At 41.7% G+C, this 25,781-nt stretch overlaps 1 protein-coding gene across 1 annotated transcript in view; it reads left to right on the top strand.

The window, feature by feature from the left end:
• KIF13A (kinesin family member 13A) overlaps positions 1-25,781 on the top strand; it is a 237,513-nt gene that overhangs the window by 75,659 nt on the left and 136,073 nt on the right. Inside the window, exons 5-11 of the mRNA XM_088475838.1 lie at positions 7,298-7,385; positions 9,942-10,076; positions 10,615-10,727; positions 11,255-11,366; positions 13,620-13,832; positions 18,624-18,734; positions 20,999-21,133. Of these exons, the coding sequence (XP_088331964.1) occupies positions 7,298-7,385; positions 9,942-10,076; positions 10,615-10,727; positions 11,255-11,366; positions 13,620-13,832; positions 18,624-18,734; positions 20,999-21,133 (907 nt within the window). The remainder of the gene's footprint in view (positions 1-7,297; positions 7,386-9,941; positions 10,077-10,614; positions 10,728-11,254; positions 11,367-13,619; positions 13,833-18,623; positions 18,735-20,998; positions 21,134-25,781) is intronic.

The following is a 25,781-nucleotide window of genomic DNA, read 5'->3' as shown; positions in this document are numbered from 1 at the left end:
CTTGGTCTTAGTTTTTGTTTTGATTTTTTTTTCATGTAAATGAGAAACTGATTTATTGTGTCATTTTAAGCCTTTACAGTGGAATTAAACTGGAAAATAAAAATAAAAACATTTTGTAGTCAGAAAATTGTAATGCCCTATTTTACTTTGAATATTAGCATTGCTCTGGTTAATAAATAACTATTTTGTTGCAATTATCAGTTTTTTTTGCCCTTAGTGTACAATAATAGTGCCATCCACTTAATTACATTTCATCATTATAGATGGTGTTGATATTGCAAGACTCAAATGTCAGAGTAAAGAAAAAAAAAACGTGGTAGCTTAACTTGCGCCCTTGGTACGATAGGTTTCTTTGAACTATGGGCCTGATTCAGACCCGGTCGCAAGCACTGAGCGCTCGCAACTGGGTCGATGGTGGCCCAGAGCGCATGCGCACGACGGAGCCGGCTCCATCGTGCGTATGCGCGCGACCCGGATAGCGACGGGCAATCCGTCGCTCCGGGTCTTGTACCAAAGGGGGCATGCTGTCGATGTTGAGTGACATCACGCCCCCTTTGGTGGGCAGGCCGGGGGAGTGGCTGCCCAAACGGAGGCTTTCCCATGTGAACGCCTCCGTTTGGGGCCGGCCCCACTGACATCACGAGTGATGTCAGTGGGAGAGATTTCGGCTCTGTTAGAGCCGAAATCTCTCTGGGGCTTGCGGCACCGAGACCCTACCACAAGGGTCTCGTCGCAAGCCCGATGGTCGCGATGGGCTTGACCATCGCGACCATCTTCCTGGCCGCTCGCTATGGCTGTGGGTGGTCACAGCTATGCGAGCGGCCAGGAGGCCGTTCTAAAAAAAAAAAAGACCGGCCCTGATTCAGAGCGAGCGCTCTGTCAGAGCAACCGACTCTGAATCGGGGCCTATGTATGTCACTTGATGAATGCAGCTTGAATGAGCTAGCATATAGGCTTAAGTCAAGACTACTTAATTTGAGCAGTAGACGTTTGTTTTCAGAGTAAATGCTGATATGCAGATTATACAGTTAATTTTGCATTCCAAGTGGCAGTGCCAGCTGAGTTATATACGTACATCCAACTCTTTTTTCTTTTAAAGTTTGATTTTAATAATTACAAACTTTTGTAAATGCTTCCTCCATTGTGTCTGAATATAATTACTGACTGAAACACAGAAATTTATATTTTATTTTTTTTACCAATAATTTATATAGAGCTAAAAAAAAAATACCAATTTTATACAAAAGTCAGGCGCTGATGTGGGTCGTGATACCAAGTAGTTGTAAAAGGAGATTGTCAGTCTCCAAAAAATGTCACCCAAATATATACCAAATACAGTGCTATAACAATCAAAATTATTGAACAGATGTAAAATAAAGCATGTAATTTAATTACTCATAAAGAGTAAAGACATACCATAATTCAATCTGTACTATAATAGATAGCATTGTGTATTGGGATAGCAAAATGGCTACTGTCGTTCCACCGGGAACACATTGTAAAATCAATTACAGGTTAGAGATGGCTTTGTAATCTTTAGGAGTAAATGGTTTTTATTTATATAGCGCATGTATAGTGCTCATTCACATCAGTGCCTGCCCCAGTGGAGCATACAATCTATATTCCCTACCGCATGTACACACACGCAAACACACTAGGGTTTATTTTTGTCAGGAGCCAATGAACTTTCCAGTATATTTTAGGATTGTGGGAGGAAACCAGAGTACCTGAAGGACACCCACGCAAGCAAGGGAAGAATATATTACATGACACAATCCATTCTGTCCAGCAGACAATATAATGTCACCCAACAAGAAGAAAATACTCTCATTTTTAGAACAACTCCTTTTTTTTAAAAAGGCTTTCATGGTATTGGCAGGTCTGTATACAGGCCTGGCATTCATCATAACCAGCTATTTATTTTTTGCCATGTTCCATTGGTTATCACCAGTATACATGGTCACTATAAATCAGGCATTCCTTTTTCAGTCCAGATGATTACTAAGGGCTTGATTCAGAGGTGGATGCAGTTACATTCGCAAGTGGAATTTCAGACGCAGCGGGCTTGTAAAAATATGCTAATGATTTAGCTAATGTCTTGTGCACAGAGACACCCACTTCCATCGTCTCCCATCTGCCGCTGGCGTACAAAAGGGGGAACATCAGTCGCAAATTGACCATCTGAGCAACCCTATGCAGTCTCAGAATGTCCTTCTCACCTAAAAAACTTGGGCCAAGCTGCATATGAATTCGCAAAGAATCACTAGAGCACGCTCCAAAAAACGTGAGGATGTGCGATGGTTTGGTTTTCTCCAATCATACAAAAAAAAATTAAAAAAAATAAAAATATATATATATGTATACAGTATGTATGTATGTATGTATGTATGTATATATATATATATATATATATATATTAGGGATGTGCAGGCTCGGATAGGTTCGAGTTTGCACGTGGAGTTCGGATTTTTCCCTCCAAAAAAACGGAACTCAGAACGAGGCAAAACGTCATCTTACATGGACGAACATCATCATTCCTGGTCTTTTGTCCAGGAATGATGATGTTCGTCCATGTAAGATGACGTTTTGCCTCGTTCTGAGTTCCGTTTTTTTGGAGGGAAAAATCCGAACTCCACGTGCAAACTCGAACCTATCCGAGCCTGCACATCCCTAATATATATATATATATATATATATATATATATATATATATATATATACACAAATTGGTGCACGCTCGCGTCAAAGTTCACAATATGCTGGGGTTGCTACCCAAATAGGACAAAAAATCCTTACAAAAATAAGTCAATTTCAGGGGTGCACTCACCAGTCTTTAAGGTTTTTATTTCATGGGTATTATATATGGTACTGTTGGACCGGCACTCAAATATCAATGTCCTGTTGCCTGTGTGCCTTTGCTGAAAATTGATGCACTTGTTGATGTGTTCTCCCTCCGGGGTAAGAGCACTGCATGGCACTACGGGTCTTATGAAGAATATTGATTTTATTCTCACAACGTTTCGAGGTGCATAACCCCGTCCTCAGGTGAGATGTACAAGTGTATATGTATGTATGTATATATGTGTGTGTGAGTGTGTGTGTATATATATATATATTAGGGGTGTGCACCGGCCACTTTTCGTGTTTTGGATCTGGATCTTTCTTCCTGTTTTGGATCTGGATTGGTTTTGCCAAAACCACCCTTCCGTGTTTTGGGTTCTGGGTTTTGTGTTTTGGATCTGTACTTTTTTTTTTTAAAAAGCATAAAAACAGCTAAAATCACAGAATTTGTGGGTTTTTCTGCTCCTATGCTATTATTAACCTCTAACCTTAATTTCCACTCATTTCCAGTCTATTCTGAACACCTCACACCTCACAATAGTGTTTTTATGTCTAAAAGGTTGCACCGAGGTAGCTGGATGACTATGCTAAGCGACACGAGTGGGCGGCACAAACACGTGTTCCATCTAGGAGTGACACTGCAGTGGCAGACAGGATGGCAGTTTGAAAAATGTTGTGGGTTACACCACCCTTTAAGAAATGAGCCAGCCGGCCTTTTACTTATGGGACACAGGCGCAAGCTTGGCGCTGCTCCTTTGTTGATGCACGTGCGGCTACTGTGCACACAATTCACAAACACAAAAATATATATATTTTTATTTTTTTTGGAGTGCAATTTGGCGGTTACAGCACCCTTTAATGGATAAGCCAGCTGGCCCTTTACTTATGGGACACAGGCGCAGGCTTGGCGCTGCTCCTTTGTTGATGCACGTGCAGCCACAGTGCACACAATTCAGAAACACAGAAAATATTTTTTCATTTGCTTTGGAGGGCGCTTTGGAGGTTACAACACCCTTTAATGGTCAAGCCAGCCAGCCCTTTACTTATGACATAGGCGCACTTTGTTGATGCACATGCGGCTACTGCGCACAAAATTCACAAACACAGAAAAAATATTTATTTTTTTTTGCACTTGGGGGGAGCACCCCTGATGGACAGAGCACCCCCTGGACAACACTACAGCACCCCTTTAGGACTGGGACACTGCACAGGACTTTGGAGTGGATACAGCCCCTATGGACAACTGACTGCACAACACAGTCCAGCCCCTATGGACTTTGGAGGAGTGGACACAGCCCCTATGGACAACAGCAGCGCAGCACAGCACAGCACTGCACTACACTACACTACACAGCCCAGCCAGCCCTAACTCCCACCCTCCCTCTTCACTGTCCACAGCCGAGTGAGAAAATGGCGCCGACGCGGGTACCTTATATAGAATCCAAAACCCGCGAGACCTGGAAGGCGGGATGATGACGTATTGCCTCGATTTCAGATCCGAGTCAGGCGGGAAAAGTCGAGCCTGACTCGGACCGGCCTGGGATCGGGGATGGTTCGGATTATATATATATATATATATATATATATGTGTAGAAAGGGAAAGGCGGCACTCAGGTCTTGTTCAAGGCAGACACAGTTGTCAAGTTTGATTCATTCATTTCATCAGACCTGTGAGTGCCGCCATTCCCTTTCTACATATGTAAGTGGGTGTTCAATTGAACTTCCAGGAAGGCACCAAGGCAAGTAATTTATTTTGCATTTATGTGGAGTGCCAGCCATTTGACTAATATATATATATATATATATATATTAGTGGCGGTATGAAGGCAAATGGCATTACTGACACAGGTGTTCTGTGTGGAGGAGGGATTCGCCCACACAGGAGAGAATAGCCAGGTGGCATGCCTAATTGCTGGAGTGAGAGAGTGTAGTCTGCAGTTAGGACAGGCTGGGGCCTGTGTTTCCAGTCCAGGTGGGACTGCAGTAGGAGCCCAGCATGGGTTGGGAAGCCACTGGTGGCTAGGAAGCCTAGTTCAGACCTACATGAGGTAGGGAGCAGAGTGTGAGACTACAAGCAGGCCAGGAGCCTGAATGTGAGTAGGCTGGAGCCTGCGGGAATACCTGTCAGAAGACATGACTGGGACTTTTACTCCGAGAGACTGTGTTTTGCAGACTAGTTGCCCAATTATTCAGGGGCGAAGAAGTGAGTTAGTTGCCCTGAATGGGGGCTAGGTGTTTATTATTTTGTATTCATTTGTAGTGTAGCAGATTTAAGCACCATTCCGTTTATTTACCTGAAAGCTGTGTTGGATCCTGTTTGAACACTAAAGACCATGCACAAATTCACCCCTCTACCATGCTAATTACGCCAAGTCATCACAATATATATCACTACCTGGCCTGTGAGCTGTACACTGTTGCAGGGAAGCTGCCCTCCATTGGATATCTGCAGCTGAGGACAATAAGAAACGTCAGACTGGATAGGTCATTCATCATTTGACCTGAAAACTGAATATATATTGTGATAGTGTCACGATCTGCTCAGGAGGATCTCCTACTGAGGAGCTGAAAGCTGAGGTCCCAGTTTGAGGAAGGAATCGGAGGGAGGCGAAGGGTCTGGATGTAAGTCCTCCTCGTCCACGAGTACCGGACGTTGAAGAGACCTAACCAAAGGCGCGGAGTCTAACTTGCTGAGAGGCGTTCACCAGTGACCCCTGCAAATGGGATATGGGTTTAAGCGGCACCCAGCCGCTTAAACCCATATCCTTAAAGCTTAAAGGTTGCGGCCCTTGGGTCAGGTATCCGATACAAGTGGGAAATGGAGAAACGTAACACCGAGGAGACCCAGGAGAATGTACTTCAGGCTGAAGCACTAGAGAACCCTGTACCTTGTGCTACTGTATACCGGTGGGAAATGGATGAGGCCTACTGTGTACTTAGATACACCACTGGCATCTAAGTCCACAGTAAGTCCACTTGTGTTGTACACGTATGGTGTACTGAGTACACGGCTGAGAACCTAGACGCACCACTGGCAGAGGAGAGTGACACTTGTATTGTTGAACTGAATACTTGAACACAGAAGATAAACTGAATACTTGAACACAGGAGACCAGCGTATGAACTGTGTAGTTGAACACGGGAGATCAGCATGTAAGCTGAATACTTGAACACAGGAGATGAACTGAATACTTGAACACAGGAGATGAACTGAATACTTGAACACAGGAGATGAACTGAATACTTGAACACAGGAGATGAACTGAATACTTGAACACAGGATATGAACTGAATACTTGAACAAAGGAGATGAACAGAATACTTGAACACAGGAGATGAACTGAATACTTGAACACAGGAGATGATGTTCTGAGAACAGACTGGAAATCCAATCGTAGGACAAACACTGGAATGAGCCACTAGGACTCAGTACTCGGGTAATGTACTGAGAAATAACGCTGGGAAGAATCACAGGAAGATTGCACGTGAAGCCTGGAACGAAGCAACAGCAACCATCAAGGAAATAGTGAAGTTGATCAGGCAACTTCCTGTTTACCTGGAGTCCTGTTTATTATTATTATTATTATTATTATAATAATTATTATTATTATTATTATTATTATTATCATTTATTTATATGGCGCCACAAGTGTTCCGCAGCGCCTTACAAGGTACATAACCAAAAAGTGACTTACAGTAGAATACAATACAATGAAGGACAAGGACATGGATAATATACATTGATACATAGGTGGTAGGTGGCCATAACACCCACATAAGCAACAAAGCATAGGCACCAAGTGTTAGGTGTCCTAGTGGTGAGTAAGAAGTAGATGAACATAAAGTAAGGAGCAGCACAAGAGGGTAGAGGGCCCTGCTCGCAAGTTTATACGCCCATGTAGCTGTCCATTGGACGAAGAAGTCAGCTGAGAACTGACACAGCTACCATTGGACCCCCCTGTCGCCGGGCCTGACTACAACGCAGTGCATTGTTGGAAATCAGACTGGAAGTGTCTGATCTGATCTGACCTAACTGTCAGTTTGCAGGCTGTGTTTGAAAAATTACAATTAGGAACAGATTGGTTGGTACTTTATCACTCTGCACGGCTTAGTGCATCTCCCTGTCTGCATGTGTTTGCAATTGCGTGAAGACACCCTTCCTGTTCTCTGCCTAAATTAGATTGCCCCTTCTCGCCTCAGTCCTAGACAAAAGCAGGCACAAATGACTGACTGACACCAATCTGCATAGGTGCATATAGGTATGCCCATTTTTCTCGGCATATGCTGTGCGATTTCCCGCAATATATGTGTGTGTATTTTATTTAATGCCCCAAGCTGTCTTGTCTGTGTTACACACAGTGGGAACCCGCGTTGTGTGACCATTCCCCACCACCACTGCTCACGGCTCCCATACATATAATTATTAAACCTATGTGTTTTTTTTATTGCTTTCTAGAAGTCGACAATCCCTTAAAGTTCGTGAGCACAAGGTGTTGGGACCATATGTGGATGGTTTATCTCAGTTAGCAGTAACTAAATTTGAGGTAACTTTTTATTCTTTGTCTCATTTTGTGTCATGTAGAGTATTTGTGAAATATGTTACATATTTGCATTTTTGTTAGAGACTGCTCAATAACAGAATTGTATGCAGATTGAATAGAGCAGAATCAGCTACTAATTAACATTGCTACTGACATTTAGAGTACATAATCCATCACACAAATTAATTAGAATGCATTGTCAATGAATAAATGTGTAGTTTTGGAAGTCCCTAACTTTACTGTGAAAGGGTTTGTGAGCACTAGTGTAGAAAACGAGTAAGAATATTGTTTACATTGTCATACAGAAATGATGCCAAACGTAGTGCCACCAGCGCAGGGGCATATTAAGAGAGGAGGGGGCCGTATGCATTCCCCATCCGGGGCCCCCTCTTCTGTCCCCGGCGGTCGGCAGCAGACTGACCGCAGCAGTAGACTCTGGGCACTAGTCTGTGTCCAGAATCTACTGCGCATGCGCGGCGCGCTATTTTCCCGACAATTTCCCCACTGCGCATGCGCAAAATGCCAAGAAATTGGCAGCAGCAGCCATTTTCCAGGCGTTTTGTGCAGGGTTGAGACACCTGATGCGGGACTTCAGAGAGGTTAGTATTATAAAATATGGGTGCAGGATGTGCAATCTATTACCCCTTTTACACCAGAGCAAAACCTGGGTTTTTGCTGGGTCTACCCGGGTCGCAGCTCAGTGTAAAAGGGTCCCTAAAAAATAACCTGTGTCAAGTGACCCGGCAATCCCACCCAGGTAGTACCAGGGTCTGAGCCAGGATGGACCTGGATAATCTTGCAGTGTAAACAGCGCAACCCAGGTCATCTGACCTGGGTCATGCCTAAAAAGCTGATTGGTGGTTGTGGAGCAGTCACCTCCCACTTTTTATGACCTCACAAGTTTAGCAGGGCAGACCCAGGTTCAGTGTGAATGGGGCTGACCTGTGAATAACCCAGATCGATGGTGCTGTGTAAATGGTGTCGTCTGACCAGGGTTGGAACCATGTCTGAAAACCCAGGTCGGACCCAGGTTTTTGGTGGAAAAGAGGTATATCTTTCAGTCACATCCTCCACTAGTCCACATATAATCACAATTTACCTATTTTATAGGATGTTGCTATCTCTGTGTATTTGAGTGTTGCATGCTCCATGTCTGTTTAGTGATCTCAATATCATGATAAAGACATTTTAAATAAAAATAATATCAAATGACTCAAATCCAAAACCTCCCTTCACATGCACAGATTCCTATGTGTGCAACTTATGTACAAACAGTTAGTGTATATTTGTTATTTCACCCTAATGTAAATTGCACTAGGGGTAAATTTTCTAAGCTTCAGCTTGAAATAGCAGTTGCTCCTCTCCGTGTAAGTGGGGAAAAGTAAAACTGCAATAGTATGGATGTTTTACATGTCCTGCTTAAACACACCAAGAAGCAATAGCTTTTTCAAGCAGATGCTTAGTAAATAGCAAATACCTCCTAGTGTGCTTCCATACTTAACTAATTAAATGTAAATGTAAACTGGCTAACACAGCTTTGCAGCAGATATCCTCCATAATAGGATTACTCCTAAACTCATTAATACTGTATACACCTTATAGTCTCTTTATGCAGCCAGCTATTAGCCTGCAGTGTAAGGTTTCATATTGATCAGTGAAGGACAAATGCTGAAAATAAAGGGCTTGGAATGCATCTTTTGGTGATAGTACAGTTCTGCCTTGTGACTCATTTTAGGTCTTGTCTATGGCACTTAAAAAAATGTAAATTGTTAAATACTACTAGTTAATTGTTGTGGTACAGATCAAGCCCTAAACAAATTGAAGACAAATGATGTCAAGTAGGGGCTGGCATTTTGTCCAGTGCTCAGCACCTTGTGTAGGACGCCCTTTGTCTACAACGTTACCTAATGATACTGTATGTCTTTATGCTTGATAATTAACAAACTGGACAAATGTTGCAGTTATACTCTGCAGTGTGTACAAATGTTATTAAATGCATTTTTCAGTGTAAAAACTATTATCTTTTGTCTTTAAATATAGGCCTAGTTCTGTAATCAGTGTTAAGAGATATTATGGTCATCATTGTGCATATTGGTGCATCTTGTTTGGTTATAAGTATACTGTTCTATGCACTCATTTATCCTTGTTTGGCATATATACTCTATATTGTCTGAGAGAGAAAAACAATAGTGATATCAACAGCAGGAATAGCAAACTTAAAATGGTCAAAATGTAAACTTTGTTTAAATACACAAAATAATGCAGTGTTTCTCAAACTCGGTCCTCAGGACCTCACACAGGTCACGTTTTCCAGGTCACCCAGCAGGTGCACAGGTGTAGTCATTACTCACAGACACATTTTAAAAAATCCACAGGTGGAGCTAATTATTTCACTTGTATTCTGTGAGGAGACCTGGAAAACATGCACTGTTTGGGGTCCTGAGTACCGAGTTTGAGAACCTGTTAATAGGGTGATATCCTGACATCCTTAAAGCTATGTTAGTCATAAATCTCAATTATTCAATTTTGAAGACAAATCTCTTTAAAATTTTGTATTAGGATATTGAGTCTCTAATGTCGGAAGGAAATAAATCTCGTACTGTTGCAGCGACTAACATGAATGAGGAAAGCAGCCGCTCTCATGCTGTATTTAGCATCATTGTCACACAGACTTTATATGACCATCAGTCTGGTGTAAGTATATACTTTTCATTTTTGTTAAACATAAAACAAAAATCTCTAAGTGTATGAAATATTTGAAATGTTCTTTTTTCAATTTACAAAATAAAATCTGTGTGATTTTTAAATTAGCGCAATTTGAAATGACCACAAAATATTATTAGTTTATAATTATTTAGTTTATCCACAAATGTTTTTTTATTTACAGTATATCCATTTTCCAACTTCTTATTTAAAATATGAAAGTAGAGTTTCCACTTTAAAAAATATATTATCTCTAAAGGTAATGAAACAGGTTTATTTTTATCATTTCAATGTATGCTTACAGTATATAGTTTACATTATACTGCAAGATATCTTTATAAAACCAGAATTGCTTTTTAATAAAGTAAAATCTTATGCAATTGAAAAAATATGCATAGTCTGTTTACATAATTATGCAGGACATAGTTATGCCAAATTGTATGTCTTCTGTACAGTTCTTCCCCAATATTGGTATATATTTTTTAGTATTTTAATGTGACATTTATATACTTTTGATGTTTTTGCTTAGAACTCAGGAGAACGTGTCAGTAAGGTCAGCTTGGTGGACCTGGCCGGCAGCGAGAGAGTGTCCAAAACCGGTGCTGCTGGTGAACGTCTCAAAGAAGGGAGCAACATCAACAAGTAGTAACCTCTTCTATGGTTTTCAACTGTATTTGTTTTTTTATATATAATTAATACCATGTTAAGAGCCAGCAAATGCAAAAACAAATAAATAAAAATGATAATATAAAAACTAGTCTGAAACTAATTTTCTGCTGAAAATGGAATGTAATTTTTTCGAACCGTATGAATGCACAATACGATAACTTGGTCTTTTCCCATTTTTCTCATTATCTAATTGATTGATTTAACCTGAGCTGAATTAAATAATTGATGTTGAAATGGTTTTAGTTTGAACAGCACTTTCATAATTCAGCCATGGTTACTAGTTTGAATTACATTATAGTAACATTGATAACAGAAGTGATAATGTCCCTTTAAGAAGAAAAATAACACAACAAAAAATGTTTCATTAGTTTTTCAGTACAGATTCTTCCTTCAAACAAATGACCACTTGTATTTCTTCAGTTAACTAATGTATCTGTAAACTATATGTACCGATTAGGCATTGCTACTTTATCTATACCCTTTTAAATCTGTCCATTCAGATCGCTAACAACTTTGGGTTTGGTTATATCTTCTTTGGCGGATCAAGCTGCTGGAAAAGGGAAGAACAAGTTTGTGCCTTACCGAGACTCTGTGCTTACATGGCTTCTTAAGGTAATAATGCAACACACATATATATATATATATATATATATATATATATATATATATATATATATATCCAATATGTTTGCCCTCCTGCGCACAAGTGGCAACTTTTTAAATTGAACAGTGGTGGCTGGGGAAGCACAAATATAAAGCCTCATACACCAATACCTCTTTTACACCGAAAACCCGGGTCTGACCTGGGTTTTCAGACATGGTTCCAACCCTGGTCAGACACCATTTACACAGCACTATCGATCTGAGTTATTTTAGGCATGACCTAGGTCGGATTACCCGGGTTGCGCCGTTTACACTGCACCATTACCCAGGTCCATCCTAGGTCCGACCCTGGTAACTACCTGGGCTGGATTGCCGGGTCACTTGACCCTGGTTTTTTTTCAGTGTTCCTTTTACACTGAGCTGCGACCTGGGTAGACCCAGCAAAATCCCAGGTTTTTGCTATAGTGTAAAAGGGGTATTAGGGAGGAATTCAGTTAACCCCGTTAATTTAATGGTAATGAAAAAGGGTGGTAGCCTCGGGCTTTAACACCTGGGACTATTTCATTTTTCTCGATCGTTAAATTACCCTGGTAACACACAGAATCCGGGATACGTTGCCGGACCTATGTGTTAACATAGTCGCGGCGCCCGTTAACAGGCTATTTATAGGGGATTTCTTTTCGGGACTGCTTCATTTAGGTTTGTCCCGTGAGGCGAATTCACGGAAATTTCGCACTGCGAATTACATTTGCAATTCAATTCCAAATTTGCATTTCTTTTTAAGAGTAAACTTGCCTGTTTTTATTTGCACTTTCCTGAGCAGGTGGAAAGGCAGGGCAAATCTTTATTTTACGGTAAAAATGTTGGGACTTGATTTAGGACCCCACCCCTCCTGTTGATTAATTAGGCATTTGGAAGATTTCAGTTAGCTTAATTGAGCCAATAGTTACATGTCATTTTTGGGGTGAAAAAAAAAAATGTCCTCAAATTACCACACAATAAGCTTTTTAGCTAAATAATGCACCCCAAATTTAATGAAAGTATTTATTTCAATGAAAGAAAATGTATTTATTTTTTATTTGTTTTTTTTTTATATTTTACATTTTTTGTTCAAGGTGCGTCAAATTACCCCAAAAGCATCTTTTATACTACTTTTTTTTTTTTGCATTTTCCTTTGCATTCTCCATTTAAGTCCTTTGTAATTAAACAAAATTCTATTACTTTTTACATTATTTAAATTATTTTTAACAAATGTAAAATCATCCATTTGACACCTTTTAAAAATGCACAGTACTTTCCGTATGCCCACTAACACTATACTTCTATATGATTCTGCTAATGAATTGTCACTTTTTTGAGGTCCAGGAAGGTCTCCCCACTTTATCATGCTATTTGTCCACAGGCATCTATACTTACATCCGCGCCAAATAGCCCCGTTTGGCGAACCACGGACTTGGCAACTATGCCATGCCTCTCGCCACAGACTTTTTCACAAAATAAGTAAAATCGCCAATGCAACAAAATTACAATGCACAGGTACTGGCTCTGGCTTTGAATATAGCTTTTACGTGTGACTCAGACGCTAACCTGTGTAAAAAGGCTAAAGATGGAGGTCCTATTCAAATGAACTGTGCCTTGCTTCATACCCACACATCATTCTGCTTAATATGCAAATCTATACCAAATACTTTGAAACCGCAAATACTATTCCTAAATGTCTAGTACACTATAAGCGACTTTGTATGCAGCTACAATGCGAATAAGATGCTATATTTAGGAAAAAGTACTGTACGAAAGTTCAGGAATTGCTACCTGTGGCTGAGCATCTAAGTCATGCCATATGGAGCAAAAAGAATAGGTGTACGAGAACACATCTCTATGTAGATGTGTGTGTGTAATAATTACTGTATGCCATTATTTATAAAAAGTTAGATTTCTGAGACTTTGTTAAATACATTACTTTATATTTTGCATAAATTCATTTCATTTAAAAAAATAATTTTCCCAATACATAGTAAGACAGTAGCACCCCCAGTCTCCTGTGATCTAGCAAAGATCCGGCAAGTCTTCATCCTTTGCAGTGTCCTCTTATTGTGGTTGATGTGAGAAAGTCAGTCAGCGCTCAGGTTTTCTTTTATTTTAGATGTGCACCACCAGTAATTATATTACAAAACATTGAATGTATCTGTTGCTATTTTGAGGGTTCCAGCTTTTGTCCTCAGGATTCAACATGTCATTTTCTACTTTTACTGTGGCAAAAAGGACAATTTAGGAGGCAACAGCAAAACAGCCATGATAGCCACTATCAGCCCGGCAGCAGACAACTATGAAGAGACTCTTTCTACACTAAGGTATGCTGACCGAGCCAAAAGGATAGTCAATCATGCTGTGGTAAATGAGGATCCCAATGCTAGAGTTATCAGAGAACTGCGAGAGGAGGTGGAAAAACTGAAAGAACAGCTCTCACAAGCAGAGGTGAGTAGTCATATAACAATATACACACACTGTTGTATTCTTATGGCAAGCGCATCCTGTTTATAAGAAATAATTCATTTTCCCATTCATATACCTCCAAACACAGACATGCAGGATTGGGACAAAACAAGACCCAACCCCAATTCTCACACACTGTGCCCAGACCCTAACTAAAACACACACTTTTGGACAAACCTGGCCGGCAATTGTCTCATAAGCTCCATCCCTCTCAAGGTCCCACAATCAGGACAATTGCAGGAATGCATTCAGTGTGAGCAATGCATGTGATTGCACTGTTACAAACACTATTATAAAAATGCAGTCACAGTTGCCATTTTTATGCTAGCCATTAGGTAACAGGAAAAGGAAAAAACAACAAGAGCACTCAGAGGACAGATATTTAGTGGAATTGACAACGGCTGTGGGTATACCTTATGAACTGTCAAAGAAATAATTTTTTGATCGCTGTAGTTTTAGCATTGACAGAACCAGGGGCAGAACTATGGGAGACAATGGAGGCGCCTTCCTGCCGGGCTCCAGCTCTGAAGGGGGCACCTCCTCCATTGTCCACAACATATTCATCCCACTTAGGGCTGTAACTATATACCCGTAGTGTACCATCATGGCCCTTCATGGCACCTGAGAAGCCACCATACACTAGTGGAGAGCTCCGTGTCAGACCATCAGCTGCTGCTTTCTATAGCCCGTCTTCATGCGAATTACTATATTACAGTGTCAGCGGCTTTGAGGGGGGGCACTAACTTATAACTTGCCTCCGGGCATCTAGGATGAACTTACGCCACTGGACAGAACACACCTAGAAATTTAGCCAGATTTGTCACTAAAGTTGTTTAGCTTACCGTGTTTACTGAAAAATATTATGGCTCCATTTACACAACACCAGGGCCGGCTCTAGGGGGCGCACTTCTCCCCAACACCCAGTACTGTCCCGCTGTTCGCCGTGGGCCGAAGTGGCCCGAGGGTGGTCAAACCGGGAGGTTAGGGCCCCCACTGCCGCAGCTGTGCGGCGGTGCTGGACCCCCGGAGTGTGAATGGATGCAGCGCGCATGCGTGCAGCTTCCATTCACTGACGGGAGAGGGCTAGGGGAAACCCAGCCAGTGACGGAGGGCTGGGCTTTACACCCAGCCTGACGTTATTTGGAGGCGTGCCATGAGGGCACGTCTCCAAATAACGTCACTTGTGGGGCATGGCCTCATTACCATAGGCCAAATTTCGTCCGTGCGCGATTGCAGGGCGCAGTGTAACGCGCCAGCACAGGGTGCTCAGACCCCTGGAGCCGGCCCTGCACAACACCCTGCAACTTCAAAGTATAATTGAGAATTTACAAAGATACTTAGGGTCTGATTCAGATGCGCACACTATATGCGTGCGCTCACTGCGCTCACTCTGAATCAGGGCGTCACTATTTTTTTTTTTTGACCGGCCTCCAGGCTGCTCGCACAGCTGTGGGTGACCACCCACAGCGTGTGCGTGCGGCCTGGCTATGGTCACGATTATCGCGACCATCGGGCTTGCAAGGAGACCCTGTGGTAGGGTCTCAGGTCTCACAAGCCTGAGTGGACTTCTTGCTCTAATAGAGTACGAAGTCCACTACTGACATCACTAGTGATGTCAGTAGGGCCGCCCACAAATGGCAGGCGTTCCTCCGTTTGTGCAGCCACCCCCCCCCCTCCCCACCTACAGAACGGGGCGAGCTGTTGATCAACATCGACAGCCGCCTCGTCTTGTAGCGAGCCCCGGAGTGAGTGATTTCTCACTCGTTCCGGGGCTCGCGCACGCACGGTGCGCACGCAGTGGACCACCATCGGCTCACTTGCGAGCACAATGCGCTCGCGAGCGGGTCTGAATTAGGCCCTTAGTACTTTACTTAGGTTTAAACAGTATTTCTGAGTGAGAAGTCATCTGTATCTATCTGTCTGTCTGTATCAAGCTGTAAGACATATCAGCATGATAGAAAGCTGGAGAGAATTACTGTTCCCTCCCCTCACAGCTCTCACTGACAGGTGCCCAGAACACCACAGCCTCTGCTCTCCCCCAACTAACCATTATCTGTGCCACCTCAAGGATGACTCTGGCCGCAGCCGGACATATATGTTTATCAGAGTCCATTTATCGGGCTTTACTGATTCATCGGGCAGAATCGCTGTATCGGTCTAGAGATGGGGAAAAAGGGGAGGTGGCAGATATGGAAGCGAAGGGTACAAAGAAAAGCAAAACTGGCCACAAGAAAATTATATACATATCTGCCTGTGCTCATATCCTTATATATATATATATATATATATATATATATATATATATATATATATATATACAGTAAGACGGGGAGAGCAGGTGGTGATAGAGAATGGGGGTGGGAGAAGAGAGAGTGAGAGAATGGGGGAGAGAGAACTGGATGGAGTAAGAGAGAGCTCGAGAATGGAGGCTGGGTGGAGGAAAGAGCAAAATAATGGGATGGGCACAAAGGGGCAGAGAGATAGAATGGGGTGTAGGTGAAGAAAGGAAATGGGAGATGGGTGAGAGAGGGTGCAAGGGGGGGACAGAACTAGGTGGTAGGGAAAGAGAGAACAGAAGGGGACTCCTGCAATGCTAGCTAGTGACCCGGCGACTGACAGGCCTAAAATACGATATATAGTGGATGTCACTGCTTAGACCACATCTTGAATATGGGGTACACATTTGGACACCTCAGTGTAAGAAGTTCATATTCGAAAAAATTAATTCAGAGGTGGGCAACCATATTAATAACAGGAATGGAAGGGTTACATTATATAGGGAAGTAATAAAAATTATATGGTTACTTTAGGAAAGAAGGAATCGGTGACCTAGTTATGGATAAATATTTCCAAGGTCACTGCAAACTTTTATCTAAAGAATAGTCTTTTTCCTGTGGACCATAATGGAACAAGAGATTGTCATTGTTAATGGAAGAAAAATGGGATAGGATGAGAGGAAATGGGTGAGCTACGGAAATCCATATCACCTGAGAAGACGATTACAAAGTTTTAACATTATCTAAAAATGGATTGGAAGCCTTTCTTGCAAGATATGGGGGGGTATGAAATAGGTTCTGAGTTTTTGTGCGAGTCTTGACTCGCATCATCTTATTGCGAGTATGATGCGAATTTGTTCCAAAACTCTCAGTATGCAATAGCCTGCGAGTTGGAAGGTGCGAGTTTATCTGAAATGTGAGTCCATGCTAGTTTTATGCTATTGTTATTACTACAGGAAACCTCACAAATTGTAATGCAAGCGTCATTACAAGATACGAGTTAGCCAATGTAACCATTGGCAGCAGCGTGTTTGACAGAAACCTGCACAGATCAGTGAGATCCGTGCAGGCTTCTGTGTGTTAGAAAGGAATGAAATTGTTAAAATAATTAATAAATAGGTGTCACCCCCCCCCCCCCCAAAAAAAAAGAAGCATAACCAGCATAGGGCTTTGTGAGCCAGTCCTGTTTGAGGAAATATGGGGAATAAAAATTTAGTGGTCCCCTGTATTTTCATCAACCGGCAGCAGGGTCTGTGAGCTGGTCCTAGTTGTGTAAATATGGGGGACAAAATGAGTAGGGGTTCCCCATATTATATACAATATATTATATACAACCAGCACTGGGCTCTAACGGGGGTGTAATGTCACAGCAGTGGGACACACTTGATGGGGTCCCTCTGCCAAAGCATTCACAACTCCACACTAGTCAGCCCAGGTTGGAGATTCCACTAAAGGTTTGGCAGCACAGACGGTGTAATGGTTAGCATTACTGCCTCACAGCACTGAGGTTGTGAGTTCGATTCCCACTATGGCCCTATATTTTCCTTGTGCTTGTGTGGGTTTACTCCAGGTACTTTGGTTTCCTCGCAGATTCCAAAAATATACTGGTAGGTTAAATGACTCCCTAACCCTAGTGTGTATACATGTGTTAGGGAATATAGAATGAAAGCTCCACTGGGTAGGGACTGATGTGAATGGACAGATATTCTCTGTAAAGCACTGCAGATTGTGTGCGCTATATAAATAACTGGTAATAAATAAATAACCTGGGGCTATACTCCGCACCCCTGTGCCGTGGATGCAGAGTTAATTGTGTCAAAAATAGATATATTATTGTCTGTTACTTGGGGACTACAGGTTCCAGCACGACTGGCCCGCTTGCTGGCACTTGGAAAACCATAAGTGCGAGTGAGCCCGGGCATTAAGGGCCTGCCGGTACCTGTAGTCCTGTGGCGTGTGTTGCTGGGGTGAGAAGGTTTGATACAAGTTCCATGCTAGTTTGCATGTTCTCGCACTCTATTACATAAGATGACTGCAAACTTGCATTTTTCTAGCAGCAAAACTAGCACATTTTTAGAACTTGGAATCCATTACATTCCCCCCCATGGTATCTGTAGCTTTTAGTAGCAGAGGACATTATAGGGGTGAATAATCCAGGGAAGTTCTTTTCTTGGAAACTGTCATACTCAGGGGTATATTTGGCTTTTCTCTGAACAGCACAGTTAGAATTTATGGAAGGTTAAATTTGATGGATATGTGTTTTCTTTTCATCCTTATTAAATATGTAACAATGTAGTGAACATGCATGTATGAATAATAATAATAGAAGGTTAGATGCTATTCTTCTACTGGATGTACTAACCACTTTTCTTTCCTCTTCATCCCATTTATTTGCATTTTAAAAATGCAGCAGTGTTAAATGTTAGGAAGCAGATGGAGGGATTAGTTTCTCCTGATTAAATATGGATGTGTCTACTTGATTTTTTTCTCTGCATAGTCTATGAAGGCACCAGAACTGAAAGAAAAATTAGAAGAATCTGAAAAATTAATCCGAGAGCTAACGATCACTTGGGAAGAGAAACTAAGGAAAACAGAAGCCATTGCTCTGGTACTATTTTGCAGCCTTTTCTATATGACTGACAAATGTAAAGCATACAGAAAGTATACTGGTTCCTTCTGTTCCTATACTGTTCTTGCTTGTGTGTGTATTCCCCTTGTGTACACTGTGTAAACATCAGTAATGTAAAATAAGTACCTTCCTGGATTGTTTTTGTATTTGTCGTGTGTGTGGATACCAGTGTCACTACGTGCCCTATGTTAGTCCCGGTTGCAAAATAAATAAAAATACCTAATACATATGTAAAAATGTGGTAAAAACCAGTATACGTCACTTCCATGTGTAGAAATGGCAGATGTCAAATCAGACACAGGTCACATAAGCCATGGAGCCCTAAAGCTGGATTTTGAATTGCATCTACAGATGTGTCCTTGCTCATCTAGCCTCAATACATGGCGTATTGAGGCAGAGCGATATACCTGGCGTGAGTGAGTAGTCAGGTTGCGTGCTAATCTGCTAACTTTGGGCGTCTTTTTTTTGCCGAAAATGTGTCTAAGTCGCAATGCAGTGTGACTAGGATGCACCAGGAGACTGTGCTGAATAATTAGATATGTAACACTAGTATATCTGTGTGCAAATGAGCATGTAAGTGAACCTTGGCCTGAAGAAAAGCTGTGGCCGCTGCATTGTAGCATTTCGATTGCTGATTGAGAGACTCAGTCGCACACAGATAAGTCTCCTGGTGCGTCCTAGTTGCATAGCAAAATGCATTTCCGGCAAAGAAGTCGCCATGCGCTAGCAGAGTCTCACAGGACCAGGCACGCCAAGAGGGGCTATTTGATGCGACTGCATCAAAGACAAGTGAGGACACATCTGTACCTATCTTAGCAAATATGTGGTTAAAGCATCACCTAGTATTATGCACATCGCACACACTGTACACAGGTCCTGATTCAGAGACGGTAAAAAAATGGACGTGTTTTGTTCCTACTGCGCATGCGTATAAATCACACTGCTCAAGTGTCACAATGACCTGCGATGGTGGGGATTTATTAGCAAAGTGATTGGCAGGCAGGGACCATTGTGGTGGCAGCGGGAGAGGGGTGTCTACTCAAATGCAGACGTGTCGTAACTGTGTACGGGGCGTGTGTCAGCCCACGACTGTGATCTCGTATGCAGTTGCAAAGGCTCAAGCAGACTAAAGGCTACTATAATCAGAACATAGACAGCATAGGTGCAATATTTCTCAGAAAACACATTTACAGGAATATAGAACTTATTGCAAGAATAGCTGCATCCACATTTCTGCAGCATTCTAGAATGAAGACGGATACCATCTTGTCACAATATGTCATGTGAGACTTTTTGGGTATACTATCCCATAGATATAGTTGTTAGTAGTATACATAAATATGCTTAGCCTTGCATATGAAATATCTGATTATTGCCGGGAAGGAGAGCCATGACCTTTCCTACATGTTGTCAGATAACTAAAGATAGTAGTGATTACTAGGGCCATGGAGAGAGACTGATGCATTTTAAGTGAATAGTTCCACATTGTCCAGACAAAATACATTTGTTAGTTTCAGTTCAACTCTTGTTTAGCCAGATTGGTTGATCCCTGTGCACTAGTATTTGTTTTTTTGTTGGGATTTCAGGGTTGCTAATATAGCAGATAGGTTTACACTGTTAAGATGAATAGTTTTCTTCTGATCTCGACCAGGAGGTATTTCTTTGATGTACTTTTTCATTTTTTTAAAGTATTTACCTCCTACACACAATGGAAGCAACCATTTTGTACGCTAAACTAATTTTCATGCATTGGCGTATTTATAATGGGTACAGGGTGTGCGGTGTACATGGGCTCTACATCTGTGTTTAATACTTACCTCCCCGGAGTCCTCTGTTGGGGCTGCCGTAGCAGCGCAAATCACTGGTAAAATGGAGTGGCGCCCATTTTTCCAGAGATTTGCGCATGTGCAGTAGAGGTGTTTCCAGGACCATGGTGCAGGAGCCATGTTTCTGGAGACTTGCACATGTGCAGTAGACTCTGGCACAATGCCTAGTGTGTACCCGCATTAAGCAAACATATATGGATGTTTCCTGATTTCTGTATTGAAGAACTGAGGAGAGTACAGTATTATGATCCCAGGAAATTTTTAGAAGCTTAAAGAGAAGGGGAATGAACCATAATCTAACTAATAATGTAATTTCTTCAATTTAATTGCAATAAATATATTAATATTGTCTGCTGTAGCTGTAATCCGTGTTTATGTCTATACATCTGGTCAACTAGTGATTCCCTTTGTCTATAGGAGAGGCAGAAGCAGCTCGAGAGCATGGGCATCTCTCTACAGTCTTCGGGTATTAAAGTTGGTGATGACAAATGCTACCTGGTGAATCTCAATGCCGACCCTGCACTTAATGAACTGCTGGTGTATTATTTAAAGGTGAGCTGATCATTTGCAAAGTATGATTTTAATGACCCCTAGTGGTGACATGATCTTGAGAGTGACTCTATGCCCAGTTTGTGACAGATTTATCAGACATTATTTAGCAGGAAATGATTATCAGGAATCTTCTGGCGAGATAATGGGAATTGTAGTACAAGTGGAAAGAATGTAGGGTTAGTCCCTTTGGAGTTGGTGCAGAGGTGAACGTGAAACCATTTGGATAAATTCAGAGAGAGTGTATCAGTGGAATCATGACTATGCAGAGTTGTACGTATGCATAGATACTGTAGCCCTGTCCATACTTAACAACTCTCCCTGATTGTTAGGGAATAGTAGCAATCTCCCTGGCTCCCTGAAGAGTCTGGCAATCTCCCTGATTGCACCTTACCCCCACTATGAAGCTGTTCTATAACAAAAAACTCAGAGATATATATATAGTCAAATGTGATCATTAGTATAATTTCCTGCATTGGTTATAAGGCACAATGATCCCTATGGCTACATGCATTTTCTGATATCTGTGTGTTTTCATCAACAAGTAGATCTTACTAACTGCTTTGGGGCTCTTTTACATGTGGATGTAAGGCAGTATTATGACACGCCTCTCAGATGTAGCAGTACACGCCCACTTTACCACCACTCTCACAGGTGTTGGTTTTCACAATCTCCCTGAAATGCTTTTTCAAAAGTAGGCAAGTATGGCCCTGTCTTCAGACAGATCTTTCTTACCAGGGATAGGGCTGTGAAACGAACTGTACAGATAGTGGAGTTTTGACTGCATAGATGTCACTGTAAATAAATATCATAATTAAAATATAAATTATTTATTTAGGACAAAGACATTTTGCACATTACTTTTTTTAATGACACTTTTTTATTTGTCTTTTGCTTCGTCATTGTATTAGTCAGATTTTATAGGTACAAATCAAGATAGTTCATAAAAACATGCATATTAAAATAATTACTTCAAATAGGTCATCATCTTTACGAGTGTTTGGAAATAACTAAAAAAACATACAAGCCCTGCGCAATGGGAAATGAACACGTAACGAGTATAGCTCGTATATAAAATTTAATAAGGATAAATTCTAAAGCATGGGACAAATACTAAAATAGTATCTGAAGAATATATACTAATATTAATAAGGGTTAGTCACAGTAATGATACATTTGTGGAACAAAATTATCTAGTGCATATTAAAAAACAAGATCAAAAATTAAAAATTAATAAGAAAATTAATAAAAAGACAGGAAACAAAGAGTCCAATAAGGATATTGAAAATAAAACAGAAAAAAAGGATCCAAAAGGTACAATGTAGCAGTCTGCTAAAACAGGGATATCCCTTATTCCAATCTCAAAAGGCTCATGAAGCATTAACTTTTAAAAAAGATCGTATTACCACTGAGGGCAGTGTTTTAAGGAGTTATGGTTCCGTGTTTTAGTAAAAAAGATATTGATGATTAGAGCTGTAGTAATGGATAAAAATTATTTGCTCCTTTGGTAGCAAGTAATGGCAAATAATATGACTAAGAGACTCACACTGTCTCCATATAAGCCCAGAGCTCCGGCAATAATAATAAATAGTCTTGTGGATACGAAGATATACTTGCAGTCAAAAACTCACATGGAACTGCACGGCGTTCAAAGTTAAGTAGAAGAGGCTGACAAAGTATCTGGCATGTAGGAGAAAGTTAAATACAGGAGCCCTTAATGCGTTTCATCACGCTCACGTGACTTTCTCAAAAAGTGTGAAAATAACTAGCTATTGGTCACATGGCATGTAACACTCTTTGGGAGAGGGTGTAATATTTCTTGCAGATATACAGTATATTTCTAATATAGCTGAGATTTCCTAGTCCTAGTCTGTACTAAAGACCCAGTGAAGGTTGCTTATCCAATATTAATGTGAATATATACTTTATATATTTCACTAGGAACCATTGCCACATTCCATAACCAGTATAACTGAGACACTGATTCCTGGTGAATTGATAGGCTGTTTCCTGTAGAATAATGGTTCACCCCACACAATAGTTGGCTTGCCGCCACTGTTTATATGTGACAGGTACATGTCACATATAAACAGAAGCATGTAAATGTTTGTTGCATGCTTCTGTAATAGCCTTTACACCTCTATCTTACCCAGGCTTGCCTACCCTCCCGATTTGGCCGGGAGCCTCCCGATTTTCGGGTGCCGCTCCCGGCCCCCCGGAAAGGCAGGCAAGCCTCCCGGCAGCCGGCAACCCTCCCGACCACCCCCAAGAATAAACTAAAAAACCCCACAGCGGGGGGGCCGGTGACGCGATTCGCGTTGAATCGCGTCATCGTGGCCCCGCCCCCTGCTTCACCATGCCAAAAATAATGGCATTGTGAAGAGGGGGCGGGGCTACGATGACGCGATCACGCAGCTCCACCCTCGGCTCCGCCCCCAAAAGTGACATCATGGCCAGGCACGCCCCCCGCTGTTAGCTGACAATCAGCTCCCTCCCGGAAGGAGGGAACTGAATGTCGGCAAGTATGATCTTACCATGTCTGTACACAACCTGCATGGGCCATTGTTTGATTGGTTTTAAAATAAATAAATTGAACATTCACGTATGTGGGCTTTTACCTTACAGAGTATGTTTTTACATATTTACTTTCAACGGATGTTTGGGGGTAATTAATGTATAAACATTAATAAGACTGAGTATATTGTAAGAGAAAATCTGAATTTGAAAATTTCTAAGGCAATGCTTTCTTGTCTCTTTCACTGTAGTCAGGCTTCTGTGAGCAGTCAAAAAAAGAATAAACAAAACCCGCTACTGCGCACACCCATAAACAACAATAAAGAACATGTAAAAATGGTAAATCACAAGGCTAGTCCAATAATACCACAACGGGGGTCAAAGTTCCAATGTCACTGAGGAATTTTCGTCTTAATCAAGTCTGTTGAGAAATCTCTTTCCGTATGCAGGGAAGTAGGTGTTTTCCAAAAAGTCTATTTCTTCTATCAAATGTTTGTTCTTTGCTTTGCCCTGCTTTGTGACGAGAATGGCCTTCAGCCTTGCCAGATGTGTACTGAGGAGTCAGAAGTCTATGGCTGACCAATATCTACTCGTCCATAAACACACAATATTGGTCTCTGTGAATATCCTCCTGGTGTACACATATATAGAGAAGGCATGTCTACAATCAGTATAGCAGAGCCATCACACTCAATAGGTCTTTCTGATTCTTCCAAGCTCCAACATGTCCCCTTCCACCTGATGGCTCTGTGTCATGCTCGGCTCAGGAAGGAATCGAAGGCGAGGGGCCTGAATGTAGGTTCTCCTCATCCACAAGTATTGGATGTTGGTGAGACCTGACCAAAGCCTCGGAATCTAACCTACCGGAAAGTGTTCACCAGTGACCCCTCCAAGCTGGATATGGGTTTAGCTGCTCCCGACAAGCAGTTCGCGGCCCTTTGGTCAGGTATCCAATACAAGTGGGATACAGAGAGAAATACACCACTATGGCCCAGAGAAAAGTGCTTTGGAAAAGTACTAATGTGTATATACTATACCCTTTGGTTCAGAGTTGGTACAGAAGGTGGTCCAGTGATTGTACTCGGTGGTGTGCACTGTGTACACAATATGCGACTCCAGACGCTCCGGGAGATGGTTGGGTAATCAATACACAGTGGTGGGTACTTTGTACACAATGTGCGATTCCAGACGCACCGGAAAATTACTCGGAATTTGTACACAATGTGCGACTCCAGATGCCCCGGAAGATGACTTGGAACTTGTACACAGAGGTGTGTACACAGTGTGCGAATCCAGATGCACCGGAGGATAGTGGCAGGATGCTACAGCAATAACTAGAGAACGAGGAACAGGAACCTGGAATAGATTAACGATCAGCGAACACTGGAAGTGACGATTTTGCATAGGCAACTTCCTGGTGTCCAATTTGACTAATGTTGAGAGTCAAGGATCTTTTCAATCTCGAACTCGACCCCCTGTTGGGTCTGAACTTGAAGCATTTTGGGTGGACAACGTTGAAACTGATTGAAAACCAGAGGACGTAACAGTGAGATATGAAATGTGTTGGAGATCCTCAACTGAGTTGGGAGCTCCAATTTATAAACCGCTGCATTAATCACTTTCAAGATATGATAAGGTCCAGTGAAACGTGGGGTGAATTTCATACTTGGAACCTTTAAACGAATGTTCTTAAATAATAACCATATCTTGTCTTTGACTCTTAGAATAGGAACAGCAAGTCGCTCCCGGTCAGCAAATTTCTTGTCATTTTTGGAAGCTCTTTTCAGAGAACAATGAATCTTTTTCCATACATCCGCAAATTAATTCACAAGATCAGTTACAGCAGGAACTTCCATAGGAGGTAACTCTTGGAAATCAGGTACTCGTGGGTGTTTACCATATACTGCAAAGAATGGAGTGGTATTTAAAGAAGAATGATATCTGAAGTTATGAGAAAATTCCGCCCAAGGTAGGAAGTAGAGATAGTCATCTTGCGAGGAAGAAACGAAAAGTCTGAAAAAGATTTCCAGTTCCTGGTTCACCCTCTCGGTTTGGCCATTAGTTTGGGGATTAGAGGCCGATGAAAACTTAAATTTAACTCCGCAAGGAGCACAAAGAGCCTTCCAAAATTTAGCCA

This window comes from Taudactylus pleione, unplaced genomic scaffold (assembly GCF_031769625.1).
Source record: "Taudactylus pleione unplaced genomic scaffold, aTauple2 ptg000179l, whole genome shotgun sequence".
Lineage (NCBI taxonomy): Eukaryota > Metazoa > Chordata > Amphibia > Anura > Myobatrachidae > Taudactylus > Taudactylus pleione.
This window is presented reverse-complemented; position numbering and strand designations above follow the sequence as displayed.